General features: G+C 42.7%; 1 protein-coding gene across 3 annotated transcripts in view; it reads left to right on the forward strand.

Annotated features, from left to right (window-relative positions):
• The window catches only part of DOCK1 (dedicator of cytokinesis 1), a 262398-nt gene that overhangs the window by 125367 nt on the left and 114342 nt on the right, over positions 1–22689 (forward strand). For all 3 annotated transcript variants that reach the window (XM_030276610.4, XM_030276611.4, XM_041717195.2), the window contains exon 28: positions 18612–18713. In XM_030276610.4, the coding sequence (XP_030132470.2) occupies positions 18612–18713 (102 nt within the window). The remainder of the gene's footprint in view (positions 1–18611; positions 18714–22689) is intronic.

Here is a 22689-nt window from a genome sequence, read left to right on the forward strand (position 1 = left end):
ACAAGAATTGGTCCGTGTTTCATTAGGAGATCCCCAGGATATTTGCTGTTCAATAAATACTTTCCAGCAGGAAAGTCCCCTAGCCCAGGTGCCAGCAGGTGTGGGCCACGAAGTTCCTTTGTCACAGCACTGCCTTCACATGGATGTCGATGAGGGTTATTGATTTTGGGGGTTACTGAAGCGACCCCTGATTTGAAAAGAGCGGCTGGACCAGCCCAAGATGTTCCAGCACGACCCGCACACCACAGCAGGCGCTGGATGAGCCCAGCATCCACGGCCACCATGCAGCAGAAGCAGTGGCTCTGTGCTGGGTGTGTTTTGGGGTGAATTACCCATTGCAGCAGGTTCAGCCGGGGCAGGAGAGGCGCTGGGTCCGGCTGGCACAGCTAAAATCGCGCTGTGGCTGTGCAGGAGCGAGCAGAGCACTGTTCAACAACGCTGTCAGCAGAGGGCAGCTCCGCCGCTCTGCCTGCCTGCCACCTGTGCAGGTACTGCCATCGCCCTCCTCCTCTGCTCCTTATCTCTGCTGCTGATCCCAAATCAGGGTGCCAGGGCTGTGCCCGCCACACCACCCACCGCTCTGCCCCGGGGTAGCCACTGCCCAGCCACTGTCACAGCTTTGATCACGCTGAGCATCTCTCCTGGTATTTTTTCCAAAGAACTTCAATATCGACCTGCTTATTGATGCAACAGCAACCACCACACTGTTATTTTTTTTTGTTTGTTTTTCTTCCCAGCAGTGCTGACTTGCTGTATTCCAGGTCCTCTGTGGATTTTGCTCTACGAAAATAAAACGTGGTTTTGGTACAGACAAGGGTAAAATTACATGGTAGGGTGACCGTGTCTGAATTATTTCAGGCTACTTCCTCAGAGCCGACAGATCACTGGTGGGAGATGCTGTTGCTTTTTCACAAGCTGAAAATGTGAGTTTATCCAGCCCGTGATTACTGTAAAGAAATACTATAACTTGATATCCTGAGTGGCTTGAAAGGAGAATCTGTCTGACAGAAGCAGAAGTTAAACATCATTCTTGTCTTCTCCATAATGATATTTAGAAGCTGTTGTCTCAAGGCTGATTAGTCTTGCACAGCATTATTCATATGCCCCACTTATAAACTGTACAGCATCTTCTGGAGATTTTTAGGGAATCAAAAAGTACTTTCTGTTGTGGACCAGATTCATGTGTAACTGCTGACACCATTGGTGTATACAGGGATTTTTAAAATCAGGGTTTGTGAAAAATGAAGTGTTTTGTGATTATCATGCTTCATGTTACTGTAACAGCACATAGAAGTAAATACACTGGGAAATTGGAAATGCTTCATCACCCCATTTGTCAATATTTTAGCCTTTAAAAATGCTGAGCATGACTGTTGCATAATGAAATGTAGTGTTGAAGAGATGCTTGAGAGGGGAGAGAGGGGTTGGGCTTCAACCTGAGAGGGTACAAAGAGAAAAGAGACAATTAATTGTAGTTGTTTTAGGTTATAAATGTATTCATCCCTTATGGAGTGTCCTGCCTTCCCAGATTGGCCTTTTCTCCCCGTGTCTGTCAGGGAGGAGTGAGCACTGCTGGGGGCTGCAGTGACATGTGCAGGTGGATGTCCTGCCTTGGAATTCCGGGGGCAGTGAGAAAAGCAGGGCTTGGAGAGCAGAGAGAAGGATTTTTAGTGGCATTCTTTAGGGGCACTTCTCCCTCACTGCTAAGTGCACCATAAATTCACGGAGGCACCTGTGTGTGTATTTAGAAATATTCATCACACACAGGCTGGTGTTACAGACTCCAGGTTTTATGTGACTTTTTTTTCTTACATTCAGTTTCTGAGGACACATCTGGGTGACTGTGGGAGGGTCAGCCTGGCATGTCCTCCCCACAATCAGGTTTTGGCTCAAGGACTGCCCCAGGAAATGCTGTGCCTGGGGGGATTTTTTGCAGAGCAGCTGCTTTGTAGGATTATGCTCCTCTAGAACACGCAGGCCTGACAATGCAACACTAAAATGTAATTTTTTTTAACAGTTTCTGAAGTTCTTGTGGAGGAAAGCTTGGGTGCAGCTCAGGGAAAAGCATGTGGCAGCCAGATCTTGAGTTACCTGCCAGGTGTTTGGTGACCACCAGTGTGGGGAAGGAGGATGATAAACCAGCACCAGGGGGATTTTCTAATTATATTAGGGGGCATTTAAGTCCCAACACTACATGCCTGAGCTGGGTTCCCAGGGATATTAATTCCTTAGGACCAGGCTAATTTATGGCAGAACTTCCCACCTGTGTTGGAGATGAAGGAAGGGTGAAGTTCACAGAGCTGTGGACAAAGTTGTGCCTTTTCTCTCTGTAGTCACTTGGGACCAATGCTATCATTCAGTCTTTGCTAAAACCAAGTATTTCTACATTGCTGAACCTTCATTCCTATTAATTAGGTGGCTATTTACATGCCTTTAGATAATAATTGCCTGGCTTTCTGGGCTAAATTGGTAATTAATTTGTTTCCTCCAACCTGCCAGTAAAACAGAAATGGAGGGATGGTAAATATTAAATATAATATCTTCTCCAGCTGTGGTGAAGGCAAACTTGGCTGGAATTTCAAACAGGTCTTGATGCAGTCCACTCCTTGGAGGTGCTCCTTGCTTTGGGGGAGGATATTTTCTGTTTGGCTGTGATGCAGAGAAAAAAAGGTCTCTTGGAGTCATGTTTGCCAGAAATTTGGGAGATTTGCTGGAGTGTCTTGCTCCATAAGAAGTCTTTTCCATGAGCTTGGAAAATTCATTTGAGCCTATGCTGATGTCAGTTCTTTATACATAAAGTGCTAATTCCATATCTCTTTACTTAAAGGAACATTTTGAAGATAAAGTGGATTTAAGAATATGTGTCTAATACCCATAATACCTGTGTGCAGCTGAAATATTAAACAGCTGATTGAGGGAACTGCTCTTTGTGGGTTTTCTGCTCGGAGAAGAAAAATGCTGAGTAACCTCATTAGCTCTGATGGTTATTTCTGTGCTTCGTTGGGATAAGAATGAACAGCATTTAGTTCTTTCTCTCCATTTCCCATTGTACAGATCATTGGAAGAAAAATAGAACAGCAGGTCTCAGCAGCTAAAGCTGAGATTTTGGGTTCCAGTTGAATGTGTCTTGTCAGGAGCCCAAATTGCTGGAGATGTTTATCAAGAAAATCTTAATTTTCTTGGGACAGGAGTGGGAGTTTTGTCATATTTTCACTGTGTTTATGGTTCAGAAAAGTTCCTTTTCAGCACACGGATGTTTTTGGGAAGGGAAGTGGTGATTGGAAAGCTTTGGTTGTTCTTCCAAGGGTTGGGGATTCTGAGCTGCTTTCCCATGGTGTGGAATCACTTCCCTGATAAAGATGTTCTCAGTAGAGGCCAAATTCTGCTTCCATTTTCATGCAGCCTGTACAGTTGGGAAATAAATGAAGGTCTGGGAGAGCGTGATGTATGAGCCCCTAAATGGCTGCATTTTGTTCATATTTGAAAGGCAGTTCAGGCTGTCGTCATTACTGATGACTTGTGCTTTTAGAGCCCTTCTTTTTGCATTTCAGAAATCCTTTGTGCCCATCTGAATAATAAATCACCCTGTTTGATTTTCTCACTGAGAACAAATGGGAAATTACATCCTTGTTAAGATGTCTTGAAGAACTGGAAGTGTGGGGGAATGTTTTTAAAGGAACATTCTGCCAACTTTGTTAATATCTTGCTTTATCTCTTTTATTTTATGACCTTTCCAAATTCCAGGGGTTTCTCTCTGACTGCTTTATAGCAAAGGGAAAAATCATGCCCTGCTTAAAAATAAAAACCAGCAAATCTGGTCATACTTTTGATTGCCTTTAGACAAATGGTTTCAGATTTAACCACCTAATGAAATGTGGGATGAGCATGAATTCCATCTTCAAACTGAAGTTATGGGCAGCAAAAAGGCAAATTCAACAAATAATGGGGATACTTGCATCTGATTCCTATTTGCTCTTTGGTGGAATAATATATTATTTATACAACATTGATTTCATTAGATGGAGGATTTAATGCAACTTTTCTGTCAAAGTGGAGAACATTCGATGTTATAAAGTAATGTAAACTCCCAAAGCCTCGGGAAGGTTTTCTCATTTGAAATATTGAACTATTTAAAGTTTGAACATAGCATAAAAATAAAGACTTTTATGTGCTTTTGCATGTTACCTTCAAGTTAGAAGCCCAGGGAGCAGCCTGGTCCTAATGCATAACAGAAAAAACCAAGCTGAAATTAAATGTGTTAAACAAGTGAAAAATGAAAACCCGACAAAATTATGGAGGAGGGAAATACTGAAGAGTGCAAATAGAATTAAACTCACCATTTCTATCAGTGCTCTAAACTAAAATTTAGTATTTTGGCCATAATGTTCAGAAATGAACTCTTTAGTGTAGTTTCTAAAATCCCCGAGCAGGTGCCAAAATAAAATTGCTCTTAATAACTTTGATACATGACAGGGAAATATGATGGCAGTGAAAAAAAAAGGGATATAAAAGAGGCATTTTGCAGCATCATGGGCACCTAAAATTTAGCCATATGCTCACAATTAAGAGCTTCTCCTCCCTTACTTATTTTAGTCTAAAAATCTCAGTCTGTGACTGAGTTTTACTTTAAGAAAGGAACAGAAGTTATTTTGTAAAGTCTGGAAATCCTAAAAGCCCATGATAATTTAAAAAGTTGTGTTCTGAAAAATATGGGGAGCCTGATAATGACATTAAATGAGTTTACAATTGACATCAGAGGCCACATGAAGTCCTCCTTAATCCTTGGTCTGTGGCTCTTCAAAACACAATCCAGGAAAAATGGTTCTATGCTGTATGGCTTGGGGACACTGAATTAAAAACCATTCAAAGCAGCACCACATTTTGGTTTTCTTCAATTTTTAAACAAGTTCAGGACTTTAAATATTAATACTTAGCAGTGGTTGAGGAGCATAATTAGCAGCAGCTTTATATCCAAAGGGTGTCCATCAGTATTATGAAAAAGCCCAATAACTGGAAGGGCTGCTGGGGAGGAAAAGGATGAAATCTCTGAAAACCCAGAAATAAAGTTATAATTTGATAATAATGTGGCACTTCTCCAATTTACTTCTGGGAATTCAAAGCAGTGCTCTAATAAATTGAGTGTATCCACATCCTTCCCTTCTCTGCAGCCTTCTGCCCAAGCCTGGATGGGGAGGTTGGGTGGATGGGAGGTGGAGGCTGCTCCTTGTCTCCAAACTTCCTTTCTCCTGACTTTGTGCATTCCCTTGTGGAGCTGCTTTTGCTGCCTGTCCCTGTGGCTTCTGTAGGCACAACTCCCATCTCTCCCTGGGAGGCAAAAAGAAATACCAGCATTAAGAGTTCCATCTCGTATTTGTTTTGAGATCCATCTCCTGTTGGCTTCAGCTGCTGCCTCTTGGTTCTAACTCAGTGAAATTTGTGAGCAGCAGCTGTGCACTCCTTTCATCCCCACTGCTGTGGGTTTGGAAACCTCAGGAAAATGTGAATCCGTCTTGGGAGAATCTGGGGCTGTGTGAGCTCTTCTCAGGAGGGAGCTCCTCCATCCCTGGTCAGAGTGGTTTAGGTTGAGGGGACATGAAGGCTCATCCCCTTCCACCCCCTGCCCTGGGCAGGGACACTGCCACTATCCCAGGCTGCTCCAGCCTGGCCTTGGGCACTGCCAGGGATCCAGGGGCAGCCCCAGCTGCTCTGGGCACCTGTGCCAGCGCCTTACACCCTCACAGGGAGGAATTCCTTCCCAAAATTCCTCTGCCCTCTGGCAGTGGGAAGATAAACATCTCTCTCCATCTTTCTTCCAAGCCCTCTTTAAATAGTGAAGGCCACAGGAAGTTCTCCTTGGAGCCTTCTTTTCTGGCTTTAGTGGCCTTTCTTCACTTTGTTGGCCTTTCTCGTTCCTCCTGCCAGCTGTGATGTTCCCCCTCAAGCTGTGCAGACTGTTTATTTATGGAATTATTTTACTTCTGTATGAGCTGATGGAAATCAAAGCTTTCATTGAAGCCTGGTGGGAAACATCACCAAGGTTTACTTGAGCTCAGCTTGTCCTCAGGACGAGGTGCTGGAGTGATGAGCTAAGGAGCTGTGTTTGGAAGCATCATTTTGTTATTTCACATCAATTACCAGCTGACAGATAAGATCTGCAGCAACTGATTATCTAATGAGGGACTTGATGTCTTGTTGGACAGCTCCTGGGGACTGAAGGTGGTGACAACAGGACAGGTGGTGGCATCCTGGAAGCTGACACATCATGTCACAGATGGCTTTGGTGGCTGGGACAAGGGACACCAAGTCTTGGGGGAAGAAAGAGCAAACCCCTCGCTCTTCTCACTGTAGAATCCCAGCGTGGTTTGGGTTAGAAGGACTTTAAAGTCCCACCCCTGCCATGGGCAGGGACACCTTCCATGATCCCAGGTAGCTCCAAACCTCATCCAACCTGCTCTTGATGTTCCATAGGAGCTCATTTAGCAGGCAATTCATGATGTGGGGTTTTTCATACAATTTTTTGAACTTTAAAGTATCTTTTTTTGTTTGTTTGGCCTTTTTATTTCCCTAAATTTCAGATGTTAGCAAAAGTTACAAGGATAAGATTCCTGCCTAGAAAAAACCCCCGGTAACTGGAAAAAGCAGAATGCTTGTACATGTTAATTTTTCCATTTATTAAGGAAAGAAAGAATTTTAATAATTCACAGGGATGCAATGAGTATTTGCCTTTTATATATTCATATTTATCACTTGGCTTGAATTGTAAACATATTAATTCCTGCCTAGCAGTTAATGACTTTGGGTAATGTTTGTGATCTCTTTATGCAGAAATTGTCCATATACCTCACAGTTACTTATAGGGACAACCTAATCAGAGCTATTTCCTTGGCTCTGAAAAACATTTTGTCTTGCTCTAAGTAGCTTTTCTGAGGTATTTTTAAAGCATTTTAAAAATAATGCTTAAATTTACCTCCTCAAGAGATGATGAGTATTTTTCAGCCATATCAAAAGAAGTTACAAATCCCATTTTTGCCAGATGTCAAGAGTGGGATGAGTGTTGTAGGCTCTGCCATAACTCAGGGTTGGTTGATTTTCTGCTGGGGTTTCAAATGTTATGCCCCCCCCCCCCCCCAAATTATTTAGGATGGTTTTAAATTGGAAATTATAAAGTAAGAAAAAATCTCATGTTTTGAGACTGAAAGATGGGTCCTGGGAATAATTGGGATGTTTTGGTATTTTTCATTTCCCATTTTTTGTATTTTTAGTATATCTAAGTAGTACTGTAACATACATTTTTGTATATTTGAATTCTATGATATTTTAATCAATGTTTTAGGCTGGGAAGGGCCTTAAAAAAAATTTAGTTCCACTCTCTACCATTCTGTTGAGATTTCGCAGTAGCCTGTGTGCTGATTTTAGGTTTTTCCTATTCTTTCTTAATATTTATTTTACATTTTGAAGCCATCTTAAAGCTGCTTTGCTGGTTTGGCTTTACTTCCCCTTGGGACAGATTCCTGGATCTCCAGGGCTGGGATGGGAAATCCTGAGTGAGTCTGGACATGAACCTGAACATCAGAACCTGGAAAAGAGATTCTACTTGGTCCTGTTGGTACTGCCCAGATGGGAGGAAAAATATGGAAAAAAGGGATGTGAATCATGGGATATCCCTACTTTTTCTTGGAATGGTGTAGGAAGGCTGAGCTCAGCTCTTAGGTCAAACCAGCCCCTCCTAGGAACATTCCCTGTCCTGCCCCTGCAGCCCGAGGAGCTGATTTTCACTTTGGCACGTTTTACACCACTGATTTTAATCTTGGTTTGGATTTAATTGCTTTTTCCAAGGAGAGATTAGTTCTCATTTAAGTGTGGATGTATAATTAAAAAACATCGCTCAACTTAAGTTGCTTTTGTTGCCTGCACGCCAGGGCCATAGGTAGGGGAAAGCAATTCCAGAACTGAATATCCATCTCTAATCCTGAGTGTTGTTGGAACGTGATAAATGACTCCTTATTTGGGAGGGATTTACTTCTTTCCCTTCTGATTTCTTCCAGAACAAAGTGGGGGAGGAAAATAAAATTCAATTATAAGTTGGAATTTATTTAGATGGTGGAAAACCAGCACTTCAAAATGTTTTGTTTTTGCTGGAGTACATGGTGTGTGCTGGCTGTCATGAGGAAAATTGTCAAAACATGTTTTCCACAAAATAAATAAGTTATTCTCCTAAAATATTTTAGGTGGGTTTTGGTTAACTTGCAAGTACAGAGAAACCTGAATTAGCTTCAGCTGGAAGCAGCAGAGCTTCCTGAGCAAATATTCCATTCCTTCAGGAGGAGATCCCTGGAAGTGTCCAAGGCAGGTTGGACAGGGTTAGGATGGGATGAGCCTTAAGGTCCCTTCTGATGCCTTGTGCAGGCTGACCTAGAACAGAGGATGGACAGAGCTACAGAATAAAGCAGGGATTTATTAAAGGATCTCCTCATGGATCCACCTTGGGCAGCACCAGAGCCCAGCCAGGGCTGCACCCAAATGACCCAAAATGGCCCCAAAATGCACGAGCGCTCCCGGGGGCTCTCCCTGGGATCAGTTCTGCTCCATTGGCACCTTGGAGTTCATTGTCCCATTCCAGCTTTAGCCCAGGCAGTCCCACCCTGCTTGTTTTTCTCTCTCCAGCCCACGGTGTTTGTGCTCCTGGGCTGAGATTTGGATCATTTGTCCTTGGTGCCCAGCTGGAGCAGGAATTGTTTTGTCTCTGCTCTGTGCAGAGCTCACCATCCCCAAATATAAATCCCAGACCCACACACTAAAGCAGCACAGAACCTGAGAAATAGAAAAACTAAACCTGAGGCATCACTGCCAACCCAAAGCAGTCTGAGATTCCATGATCTTGACTTTTCTGTGGAATGGAGAAGGGAATGAGATGTGTTTAATATGTTCAGCTTGTTTATTAACTTCCAAATATATTATTGATTCAAAATCAATATAAAAGCAAAATTCTTTTGTGTCCTGGTCCACACTAGTTCATTTACCTCCAGCAGTTTGTCCTTTACCTCGTTGATGGTCTCCTTTTGTCCTCTTGGGGTTGGATTTCTGCTGAGTTCAGGCAGCATCAGGATAAAGAGCCTTTTATCAGCAGCATCCTGTTGGAGTTTATTCTGCTGAACGTTTTGGTCATCGTCCCAAATCATAATAAAAGAGGGGTTTAATTAATTCACTTTTCCACAATAGAAAAGTTCATCTCCTTTTGCTTAGATTGCAGCTTAGAGATTGATTTCATGTTCTTTTCATGAGGCACCTTTGAAGCTCTTCTGGAGACTGCACATTGTTTAGCACTGGGTTGTCTTAGAGAATCCCCCAAAGTCTTCTGAATTGCTGCGAGTTTAATAAGAAACAAAATTCAAATTTAATAATGTTAGGGAAGAATTGGGTCATTCTTGGATACTCAGCCCACATATTCTCATGTTCAGGTTCTGCAGATGAGGCCTTCCCTGCTGCCTTTAATTAAATGCAAAGTATTAAACAGGTCTGTGTTCCTTGAGAGGATGTAAAATGCAGATATGGCTGCTTCTCCAAACACCTGCAGACAGCTCCTGGAAATACAGAAACCTTGGAAAAGGGAAATACCGTGGAAATTTTCCTCTGCTCCTTGCAAACCTTGCACATGTTTTATAAAATTGAACAACCTGCAGAAGTTACAGGTGAAGTAAAATTGTCCAAGAGACAACTTGTGCACGTGGGATAAGGATAAAACTCTGCTCTGAAGCCTGGCTGGGAGATTTGGGATTGTTCAGCCTGGAGAGGGGAAATTCCAGGGAGAGCTCAGAGCCCTTCCAGGGCCTGAAGGGGCTCCAGGAGAGCTGCAGAGGGATGGGGACAAGGGATGGGGGGACAGGACACAGGGAATGGATTTAAGCTGACAAGGCATAGATTTAGATGGGATATTGGGAATTAGGAATTGTTCCCTGGCAGGGTGGGGGGGGCTGGGATGGAATTCCCAGAGCAGCTGTGGCTGCCCCTGGATCCCTGGCAGTGCCCAAGGCCAGGCTGGACACTGGGGCTTGGAGCACCTGGGACAGTGGGAGGTGTCCCTGCCATGGCAGGGGTGGAAAGAGTGATTTGGGTGCCAGATTCCAAGGGAAGAGCCAGGTAAGGTGAGGACATTCCTGTAGGCAGGAAAGAGCAATTTCACTCCTGTGAAATCCTCTGTTTGCTGTTATTGGGTATTAATCTTTTCAGCTCCTCTTATCTCTCTGTATTGGAACAGAAATTCTCAATTGAAATGTGACCTGTCTGTAAGTTGTATTTCTCTTATTTACCATATTGATACATGCATTTGTGTAAATAGCATTAATTTGCTGCTGTAACATAAAATATCACAGAAAACTGAGCTTAAGTCAGAGAAGTCAGAACAAAGGACCAGCCTCTTATCAGTCTGAATGAGAACATTGCCTGTGCTGGGGATTTCATTTTGATATCATATAAATGTGGAGAGAGCCCTGCCTTTATTTTCCCCACTGATGAGAGCCCGGCAGTAATTCCTGTCTGCAAGGACTGGGTCACCTTCTGCAGCTCAGAGAGCTGAGAACAGCACCACACCAGAGCCTGCATCCCATAAACCTTCCATATGTGCTGTGTTCTGTCCCAAAAACTGGGGAAGGGGACAGCCCCCGGGGTGTGGTGTGATGCTTGATGTGCTGAGTGAACCAAAGGTAGGAATTAATTACAAAATGCAAAAGCTTCCCCAAAGAGACTTCCTCCTGCAAGGAGCTTTTTAATCCAGGGATCTCTGAACTGCGTGGTTTCATCAATTAAATTTGGATTGCGCACATTTCTTATCTCTCAAGCTCTCTGGGCCCCTCAATAAAGCAGTTGCTAAATAATTTACATTAAAACAGGCGGGTGAGAAGCACCAAAAGTGGGATAATTTGTCTTCAAAATGGCTGTTGCTTTTAGGAGTGTATTCATCTGGCAGCATCACCTGTGTGATGTGAAGATTATCATTTAAAAGATCATTTCTCTTCCTCTTGTTCCCATAATTTGTCATTGTGATACCTCAGTGCTGCAGAGACAATATCCCAGATACCTGTGGGCTGTCCCAGTTACTGGGACTGCAGTGCATTCCTAACTGGAAATGCCACTTGGCTCCAATTATCATCTCATTTTTAGGTTTCCCTTTTTCTTTAATTCTTTTTCCTGGTCTGCATCAAAAGTTTTTTACACGGCTTCCAACATTAATTGTGCTTGATAAATAAAATGGGGTTTCTCATTGTAAGAGGTTTGGTTTTATTGTTCCTCCTCAGTGCCTTTTTGAAGGAAGGATCTACAAGGGCATGGAGTGACAGGAAAACAGGGAATGACTTTAAAACGAAGGAGGGGAGATTAGATTGGATATTAGGGAGAAATTCTTCCCTGTGAGGATGGTGAGGCCCTGGCACCAGGGTTGTATTCCCATATTCAGTGCTGCATTTTTTGAAAAATTACTTTAAAACATTTTTTATGGCTTTTCCTTTTTATTTTTTAGAGTTTGAGTACTAGCCATTCCCATAAATTCAGTTGTTTTCTGTATTTTATGACTGCATTTATAATTTTATTATCACCATTAATAGATGTGTAAACCAAGATACCTGAAACAGATTTATTGAGGGCAGTTCTGTAGATTTTCAGTGAATTAATGTTTAGTGTAGCAGAGGGAGGGAAAAAAGAAAAAAAATGAGGAAAGGCAAATGCGTTTAGAAAACCAGAAATAAATGTACTGACCTTGAGAACTCCTGAGCACTGTGGGTTCCATTGAAGGGCACTGTTCAATACTGACACTGCATGGAGCTTTTAGAAGAGGAGCATTTTTTGGTTAAAATTGACTTTTTTTTTTTTTTTTTTGTAAAAGAGCCCTAGAAACATGATAAATGGTGTTGCTAAAACATCTCATTAATTTTTTCGCCTGCTTTTTTCAGAAGTTGGTGCAAAGCACTTTTGAATCAGGGAACTTTTTTTGTCTATTCCCACTGTGTTACCATCAACTTCCTAACAAATAAACCTTGTGCAAAGTGAATTTCAGTGGAGCTCCTGCGGGCTTGGAATCACAGAATTGTGGAATGGTTTGGAGAAACCTCAGAGCTCATCCCATCCCGTCCCATGGATCCCATCCCATCCCATCCCATCCCATCCCATCCCATCCCATCCCATCCCATCCTATGGATCCCATCCCCAGAGATCAAATCAGGATCTGTAAAGTACTTCTGGAGGTAAAACAAGGTTTGAAGACTAAATAAACTGATTTTCACCTCTAAACTCCATGTCAGAGCTCAGCATTTTGCACGGACTTTTCCTGGCTTGACCTAAAATCGGTTTTGCTGCTTATGGAGGCTCTGAACTCCAGAAGTCACATCAGCTAAAGGAGGTTTCACATCTTTTCCAGGAGCTCTGGAAGCAAAGATTGTCACTGAAAATACCTTACTGCATCTTGATTGGCAGAAAGATGCTTCAAATGAATGTTTGTGGCATGCCCAGATATTTATCACTGCCATTATTGCAGGTGTGAAGTTCTGTCTCTGCAAGGAAAAAGCCTCACATGTTTTATTCTCTTGTTCAAAAAGCAGAGTTTGGCCTAAGGAAATGGAATATTCTGTGTATTCAGTAAAAAATGTGATAAATGGGAACGTTTTGCACTTGTTTTTATCCTGCTGCTGTAGCCACAAAATAATTTTGTCTCTGAAGGAGCTGCTGAATTTACTGTGGGATTTTCTATTATGAGAAAAGAAATGTTTGTTTTAATACTGTGAGAAATACGTGAATTGTTGTACATAGAGAGAAATTTATGTGCCTTAGGGGGGGATTCTGCTTTGTTTTGGGTCTTTCTCCTGCCCTTCCTGGTGTGATGCTCCTGGGAAAAGATTCAGGAATAAAACTCCCTTCAGGATGCTCTGGAAGCTGAAACTCCCATCCATATCTTTCTCTATTTTATAATATAAAATATTCTTGAAGAGAAGAAACGATGGAAGATCCTCTGCCTTATTCATGCTGGGTGTTTTAATACCTTTACACTATAAATTATATGAAATGTTATTACTGAAATGAGCAAATGTCTCTGCAGACAAATTGGATTTTACATTTTCATGTGGCAAAAAATGAAATTTAGGACATTTTAAAGTTGGATTTTTATCTTGTGAATCCATAAGTGGTGGCAATTTAATGAGTGGCTTCTAGAATTGCTAACAATTGATTTTTAGTTCTTTATTTGTTGCTGATATAGAGAGAATACAAGTTGTAAGCAGAGAGAAAACTTCATTTTTTTAATCTTTACAAACTCAGAATTGTGAGGGACTTAAATCCTTTCCAACAAAGTAAATTCTATGGAAATGTTCTGAAAGTCAAAATGTAGTGAATTAATTCAAGTGATTTTTTTGTTTTTTTAAAAATATATATTCATCCATTTATTTATTTAGCTGGCCACGCAAGGAAAATTTAATGGAAAAAATTAATTAAACTTAGACTTTTTCATCTATTCCTGACCATGGTAACAGAGACATTTTAATAAAACATCACTTAACTGAATGTAGGTTTGATTTCTCTAGATTTTCTCACTATATATAAAGAGCTTAATATTTCAATTTAAGTATTTCACTGGGAGACAATGGACAAGGCTGTTTAAAACAGGATATTTTATCCCTGAGGGAGACAAGTGTTGGCATGTGTGGTCTCTCCTGCAGGGAATTCTCTTTTCATTCTGGAGTTTCTAAGTGTTAATGTTACTTGTGGGGATTATTTAAAACTAAAATTTCCCTTCTTCTTTCTGCTCAAGAGCCATTTGAACAGTTTTATTTTAAAGGTGATTTAGGAAAATAAGTAATTTTGGAGCATTCCTGTGCCTCTTCAAGTTTTCCCTCAAAAGTGAATTTTACAGAAGTCAGAAGTAGTTTTACAGTTAGGAATAGCATATTCTTTTTTTTTTTTTTTAATATTAAATGTGTTTCTAATTAATCAGGCATCCTTTCCAAAGAAAAAAGAGACACTTTGGTGTTGGCTTCATGTTTGTTTGCTTTTAATGGAGCAGAATTTTCACTCATCCTGCTTGGGAGCTGGATCTGGCTTCCCTTTGGGCAGGCCTGCAGATATCCTGGGTCCCGTGACTTTGCTTTGGGAATAGAAGAGAATCATGGAATAATCAAGGCTGGAAAACCTCTCTAATGTCACCTTCAGGGTCAGAGGTGACACAGAGTTTTATCAGGACTCTGATTAGCATAAGTGCCTTGTTAGTTTTATCCTCTCTTCTTTTATCTCTCTTTTTCTTCTTTGTTTTATCCTCTTTCTCTTCTCTTCCACCTGTAGCGAGCTACAGGTGGACCTGATAGTTCATTTAATCAATAAATTTCACATGATTGGCTAATTACCATGACACCCCTTAGTACAACTTGGTACAAACACCAGGTGCAGATTGTTTAGAATTCTTTCTCTCCAGCTCCCTAAAGTTTCCCAGATGGATTAATGGGAAAGCTTATCTGGCTTTCTTTATTTCTGACCTGACTATTGCTTCCACACTCTCAGGTTATTGACCTAACCCAGCACTGCCAGGGCCACCACTGCCCCGTGTCCCCAAGTGCCACCTCCACATGGATTTTAAATCCCTCCAGGGATGGGGACTCCACCTGGCCAGCTGGGCCAGGGCTGGGAAAACCTTTCCATGAAGGAATTTTCCCAAATATCCACCCTGAGGCCATTCCCTCTGCTCCTGTCCCTGTTCCTGGAGCAGAGCCCGACCCCCCGGCTGTCCCCTCCTGCAGGAGCTGTGCAGAGCCACAAGGTCCCCCTGATCCCCCTTTTCTCCAGGCTGAGCCCCCTCAGCTCCCTCAGGAGTTCCTCAGCCCCTTCCCAGCTCCCTCAGGAGTTCCCAGCCCCTTCCCAAATCCCTCAGGAGTTCCCAGCCCCTTCCCAAATCCCTCAGGAGTTCCCAGCCCCTTCCCAAATCCCTCAGGAGTTCCCCAGCCCCTTCCCAAATCCCTCAGGAGTTCCCAGCCCCTTCCCAAATCCCTCAGGAGTTCCCCAGCCCCTTCCCAGCTCCCTCAGGAGTTCCCAGCCCCTTCCCAAATCCCTCAGGAGTTCCCCAGCCCCTTCCCAGCTCCCTCAGGAGTTCCCAGCCCCTTCCCAGCTCCCTCAGGAGTTCCCAGCCCCTTCCCAAATCCCTCAGGAGTTCCCCAGCCCCTTCCCAGCTCCCTCAGCCCCTTCCCAGCTCCGTTCCCTTCCCTGGACACGCTCCAGCCCCTCAGTGTCCCTCTTGTCCTGCAGGATCCAAACTGAGCCCAGGGTTTGAGATCCCTCTCAGTGCCAGCACAGGGGACAATTTCAGCTGCCTGTGGTCACACAATTCCTGCTCCAATCCAGGTGCCAGTGGCCTCTGGCACACCTGGGCACACCTGGGCACACCTGGGCACACCTGGGCTCATTCCAACCCCTCAGCATCCCCAGGGCCTTTCCTACCGGGCACTTCTCAACCCTGCTGGCCCAGGGTGACCATCAGTGTCCTCTGGCTTGGGAAGAAACAATCCAGGAGAGGCAGAAATTGCAGCAAACTGCTGGCAAAATGTTTCTCTAGTGGATATTCTGTAATTATCTTCCCCTCTGTGTGACCAGCTCATTGCTGAGCTTTGCAATAGGGAAAGAGTTCCAGGGCAAAGCCTGCCACTATTTCAGTGAATAAATAGCTGAGAAATGCCCAGTTCAATGGAAACCCCTTGCAGGACTGGCTGGGTAAACACAGCTTTGCAATTATTCCTATGGCTCAAATTGAAATTGATTTTTTAGAGAATTAGGTACCTTTTTTATATATATTGCTTCCAGTGCTGGACTGTAGATGATGACAATGATCTCCAGATACAACTAAAGATTAAAAATCAACTTAAGATTAAAATCTAATCATGTTGTTAGCTATTGCTAACTAGTTAGAGCATATTAAAAACATCTAGAGTACAAATATTACCTCTAAATAATTACAAACCCTTATTAGCATTGTAATTAAGAGCGTGCTGGCTGCAAGTGATACCTCAAAAGAAAATGATGACTGGTAGTTGTACTTTCCTCCTGATAGTAAATAGATTTTCCTTCCTAGCAAGGCTTTGAACAGTGATTTGCAGGTGGGGATCTGCAGAGCAGTGTTGGAGCAGGGATGTGTGTGTGTGATGGAATGTTGGCTTCAAGGAACAATTCTGTACCAAAGGAGGGGTTTTTATTACAGAGATAAACACCAAGATGAGCGTGAATCATTATTTTATGCAGGGAAACAGGAAGCAGTATTGATAGCTGCTTAAAGACCATCACCCAGTCTCCTCAGCACCATGTGTATTAGCTTAAATTACTCCCCAAACAGGTAAATAAACAAAAATATTACCTAAATTATCAGCCAGGTTGAGAACTGAGTTTGTTTGGAGGAAGCAGAGCTCTTGGTCACCTGGAAAGGGCTGAATTTGCCATTGTAAGGTTGATGTGAATAAAACTAAAATTAGATTGTTGTCTTTGCCAAGCAATGGACTTGGAGGACATTTAAGTGTCTGTGAAAAGATACCATGAGCAAAAGAAAGTTTGTTCCAGCTTTCCTGGGCAGGCCTGAGCCATCCACAGAACTGAGCTCCATGTGCAGCCTAATCGGAGGCAGCCAAGTTAAAAAATGTCTGATTCTGCCTGGTGCTGGCACATCACTGAGATGGATGGATCCTTAGAGGAGGTGGGAGGGAATGGGGGCTCTGCAGTGTTTCCTTGTAGGCATGAGCCTTTTTATGCCTAGAACAGAGGCTGGACAGAGCTACAGAATAAAGCAGGGATTTATTAAAGGATTTATTAAAAGGATCTCCTCCATGGATCCACCTTGGGCAGCACCAGAGCCCAGCCAGGGCTGCACCCAAATGACCCAAAATGGTCCCAAAATGCACGAGCGCTCCCGGGGGCTCTCCCTGGGATCAGTTCTGCTCCATTGGCACCTTGGAGTTCATTGTCCCATTCCAGCTTCAGCCCAGGCAGTCCCATCCTGCTTGTTTTTCTCTCTCCAGCCCACAGTGTTTGTGCTCCTGGGCTGAGATTTGGATCATTTGTCCTTGGTGCCCAGCTGGAGAAGGAATTGTTTTGTCTCCCTGCTCTGTGAAAAAAGCTTCCCAATTTTTTCTATGAAGCTCAGACCCACACACTAAAGCAGCACAGCATCTGAAAAATAGAAAAGCTAAAACCTGAGGCATCAAGCCCAGTGTTTGCTGTGCCAGGAGCTCGTTAGGCACAGATTTGACAATTAATGTTTGGATTTTGAGATGGTCCCATCTGATTTCCATTTCATAGTAGGAAACATTGTCTTTGTAGAGCCCCAGATTCTGTTCTTGTTAGAAGGTTCTTTTGATGTCCCAGAGCAGCTGCTCAGGTGGACTTTCCTTCCATATTCATGGAGTTTGCAGGTGCCACACAGCTCCCATCAGGTACCTTGGCATCCTCTGGAAAATCCAATATTCCTACAAGAACAAAATCAGTTCTGTAGGACTTTAGATCTCCGCTCCACTGCAGGAGAAAAGCAAATTCCAGGAGTGCTGATCAGGTGGAATTTAAGGTTAACCTGTAAATTCTGTAAATAAGAGGGCTCAGAGCACATGCAGGTGACCCAGTGTCATTTTGGGCTTTATCTCAATTACTTGGATTGATGTGGAAATAAAGATTTTAAATTGGAATTAATGCTGAACTTAAAGGTAACAATAGAGCCTCTGTGTCTTCATAAAGGGAAAATTACTGAGTATTTTCCTGGGCTGTGGTATGGAATAACCTGGAAAACAGCACAGAAAGGGGGATTTGCAATTCTATCAAACCACAAAAAAGAATAATTTCTTTTATAAGTTATTCTGCTGGGGCTTTTACCATTTTTTCATGGTTTTCCTCCTGCATTAAGGACCAGAAAATATGTGGACTTCATTACCAGGCTTTTAGCAGATAGGTAGAGAGGGAGGATGGACAAGAAGCTCCCATTTATGGGATTTTACTACATTTAGGAGCCCTGGGAATGGGTTGGATTGTTACTACAACACTGTCACCCACCAGAAGGAAAAACTGAACTTTCTTTTGGTCACTTTTTACTCTCTCGGTGCTTTGGGAGAGACATGGATGGTGCTGCTGTTCTGGTGATGGAATTCACTGGATTTTAGTAGTATTTTATTAAGCATCGCTGTGTCTGAAAATACCACGCGGTGAAATGAAAACTTGGGGTTGGTTTAGCTCAATGTGATAATTTTGAAAAGATTTCTTCCTTGAGCAGAATATTGACTTTCCAAATGCAAATGCTGATATTGTGTAATATTTTCAGGAGTGCTGTTTATTACCTTGCAGACATTTTAATGTTTGAGCAATTTTTAGATGGAGAATGTGTCTCAAAAGCTTCGGTGATAAACTCCTGAAATTGGAAACTGGAAACTTTTCGAGATGGTTTCTTTTTGTTTGTTTCCTTGACAAAATTTCCTTGAATTTTACATATCCATTAATGAATTTTAATGATTGAATTATCTCCACTGCATTCTGTGGTTCTCTATAGCAATTTTATGTTTTGATGGCCAGTATTACATTGCATTATCCTAAATAATGGATTCCTTTCCTTTGCTTTTTGCCAGGGGAGTTTCGTGGCCTGCATGACAGCCATCCTGAGGCAAATGGAGGATTATCACTATGCCCATTTAATCAAGACTTTTGGCAAGATGAGGTCAGATGTTGTGGTGAGTTTCATTTGTTTTATCTCTTCATAAGATGGCTCAGCTTGTTTTTGGGTTTTTTTCCTGTTTCTGATCATTAAATGCACATATGAGATGTGAACAGAATGTGTTTGGCATTACAGATTTAATATAAAATAATTATTTAGGCACTGGGACATGCACAGGAGTACAGCTGGAGCTGTTCAGTGTTTTAAAACATGAGACATAAGTGGATTGAAGGCAATTAAAAGAAAGCAGTGAAAATAGTAGTGATGAGACATTACTAAAATCTGATAAGCAAAGAAGAAAAGTATGTAAAAAAAGGCTTTCTTAGGAAAGGAACTTTCAGTGTTAAATCTTCCAGATGTCCTGATTTCATTTCTTGAAATTGCTTTTACTTAGACATCTGCTCACTTTCCCTTTTCCCTTTTTATGCAAAACACTTTAACCTTAAAGATGCCCTTAGTTGTTAAATAAGCAATAATAATTGAAATTTGTCTTCTCAGAGTCATTGGGTAGCCTGGCTAAGGCAACAACCCAAGTTAATTAAAGGATAATAGAGGGGAGTTTATAGCTGAGGAGATAACTCTGTAGGAAGCTGAAAGTGCCACTGCCATATGGCCAGGCTGGGCTGGAGGGGACACCCAGCTCCTGTCTGAGCTCCAGCATCAGTGATCACCCATCCCCACTGCCAGCCTGAGGGTGCTCCAGGAGCTCCCACCTGGCTTTGGGTCCTCCTTCAGCTTCTCCTCTTCCTCCAGCCCCACCAGAACAATGCCAGGACCTTTCTTTTGTGTAATTTTAATGTTTGGCCTTCCCAGTTTGTGCTGGATTTGTGTTACTCTTCTTTCTGCCTGTGCTGGGCAAGGTTTGAGCTCTTTGTTCTGTTCCAGTTCCCTGCTCTGGCATCTCTCAAGCTCAGAGCTGCTGTTGTGAGAGGGGGAAGGCAAAGTCCAGCTGCAGATTGCTGGAAATAGGATCAGTGCATGGAAAGAGCTGAGCCTCCTTTGGGATCTTGGAGCACTGACATGGATGGGCACCACGAGCAGAACATTCCCAGACTAAGTGCAGATAATGGGCTGAAAAGAATTTTTATAGCAAATAGAAGAGCAAAGAAAGTCAGGGTTTTTCCTTTGTGTAATTTTAATGTTTGGGCTTCCCAGTTTGTGTTGAACTTGTGTTGTTATTCTTTCTGCCTGTACTGGGCAAGGTTTGAGCTCTTTGCTCTGTTCCAGTTTTCAGGTGCTGAAGCCTCTTTTTGGCATCTGTGAACTTCAGAACTGATTTTAAATAATATTCATTAAGGTGTGGAGGTTTATTGGCAGAGCATTGTTAATCCTGTGAGTAAAGGAAGCTACCAGGAGTAAACTAAATTTCCTTTCTTTTTGTTTTTCCATGGTTTATCCACTTCTTTAACCCAGCAATTTTTTGTGCCACTCTCATTTGACTCAGCCAGTAGAACTGAAATCCAGGAGTCTTTGCTTTTAAACCCAGAGCTGGAGGTGACAACTGCACCTCCTCATTGCAGGGGATTCCATTTAATCACAAAGCAGTGGTTTAGAACTGAGACTAAATTCAGCCAGGCAGAAATAAAAAGCTTTTTCTTAAAAAAAAAGGCAAGAAAAAGGGAAAACTTAAGCTGTGGTTTCTTTTTCACCACTGGAGACCCTTAAATCTTCCTTCAGCCTCTGTTCTTGCTCAAGCAGGAGTTGGAAGCTCAGGGCTGGAAGTGCTGGAGGAAACTTTATGGCCTGTGTTATGTAGGTGGCAGGTTTAGGTTATTATAATGGTCATATTTGGCCTCAAAAGTCCTCAAAAAGATGAGGTGGAGTGCAATAAAACCAGTCTTTTACCTCTCTGTGGAATAGAGAGCTTAGATTTATTAAGGAATGTCTGTTCAAAAAGGAGTTTCTTGCTTAAAGATCCCTTCCAGCCCAGACTTTGCTGTGATTCTATAAAATCAAAATCTGTGATTCTGCTGTCACCCTGAGATGAAATATTATCTGAGATCAGGAAGGTTATTTCTGGGACTAATTTATTTTTTTCCCCTCTTTTTACTTGGTAAAAAATTTGATATACATGTGGTTTAGTTGACAAAAAATGCCTGTTAATGTTCTGCCATGTGGAGAATCTCAGACTGAGCTCAGGCTGTTTCCTTTCCATCAGTGGATGGGAATTTTTTAGGGGTCTTACCTGCTGTGAGTTCTATTTCCTATTAAATAGGATTTGTATTTGTAGCTGGAGAGAGAGCAGGAGTTGTAACCCTTCCTCCTTTAGTACAGGTTTTTATGTTCAAAAATATTTGTCCTGCTTCCAGTTATTCTGAAAATAAGCAGCTTTTTCTTGTCCTGGTGCTTCCCTCTCTTCCCAACCCCTCAAAAACCCTGAGTTTTCCACATAAAATGAGGTTAATTCATCCAAATCATTTGTTTTTCTATGAGAACCATAAAATGGAAAAAAGAGCAATATTATGAATACATAAACCCCAGGTGAGCGTGGGGAGCCTTTTATTTGATCAATAATTAGCTCAGTTGTTACAAAGCATTATTTAAAGTACCTGTGTGAGCGTGGGGTTATTAAAATGTAAATATCAGGGGATGGAAATGCAGAGCTGAATCAGCAAAGTAGGTCAGAACCCCCAGGCTCAGGAAGGAACCAAATCATCATCAGTGGAATTCTTTCACCAAAAAGCAGGAAAAACAAGCAGGAAATGTGCATTTTGAACTCTTAAGTGAAGGCAGATTTTCCTGAGTTGGAGGAGAGGCTCCAGATTTTTCCCAAAATCCCAGAATGGGGAATGGACCTCTGGAAATCACCCAGTCCAACCCCTGCCAGGGCAGGGTGCAGGTGGGTATGGGATGACTCCAGAGAGGGGAAATTTCACTTTGCTTTGTGAAATAAGAAACATTTAGCAGGGCTTGGAGGGACAGGACACAGGGAATGGCTCCCACTGCCAGAGGGAAGGGAGGGATGGGATATTGGGCAGGAATTCCTGGCTGGGAGGGTGGGCAGGCCCTGGCACAGGGTGCCCAGAGCAGCTGGTCCAAATCAGCTGGGTTACCTCAGTTGGTTTCAGTCACACAAACCCATCTGAGCTCTTTTTCCCTGAATCCAGTGGGGGACATGCTTGCACAAAGTGCTTTTTTTGCAGCAATATTTGGGAAGTGAGAGCCTCCAGCAGAAAGATGGGCATCAGGAAGGATCAGCCTGGAGAGGAGAAGGATCCAAGAAGAGCTCAGAACCCTTCCAGGGACTGAAGGGGCTCAGGAGAGCTGGAGAGGGACTGGGGACAAGGCATGGAGGGACAGGACACAGGGAATGGATTTACAGTAACAATAGACAGGGATGGATGGGATATTGGAAAGGAATTGTTCCCTGGGAGGGTGGGGAGGAGCTGGGATGGAATTCCCAGAGCAGCTGTGGCTGTCCCTGGATCCCTGGCAGTGCCAAAGGCCAGGTTGGGGCTTGGGGCAGCCTGGGACAGTGGGAGGTCAGGAATGAGATGTTTGCTTTAAGGTGTTCCCACCCAAAGCACTCAGGGATTCTGGGGTTCTTGATCTCCAAGCCTCAGGATCTCTGCAGCTCCCTGCATCCACTGCTGGGGAGTTTGTGAGCCAGGAAAACATCTGAACAGAGCAGTGGATTAAAAGATAAATCTGCTGAAGATCCTGCCTCTCAGAGCTGAAAAAAGACTGACGAGAGCAGGGACTTCAGATTGGTTTCTCACTGAAAAGGTTACACAGAAACCAGTCTTAGTTAAAAGTCCAGTCGATGGAACATATTGGGATTTTTTTTTTGTAGGCATTTGACATTTTAAAGATAGACCAGATAAATACCATTGCTGAGAAACTGTATCAAAGGGAAGATATTCTAACCTTGGAATAAAAGTTCATTTTTATCTCTGTGTGAAGTGGATCAAGGACTTTCTGCATGAAGTTCTCTTTTCCCCTTTATCTTTCTTGCAGCATTTGATATTACTGAAATTGTTAGATAGCAATTA

This window comes from Taeniopygia guttata, chromosome 6 (genome assembly GCF_048771995.1).
Source record: "Taeniopygia guttata chromosome 6, bTaeGut7.mat, whole genome shotgun sequence".
NCBI lineage: Eukaryota > Metazoa > Chordata > Aves > Passeriformes > Estrildidae > Taeniopygia > Taeniopygia guttata.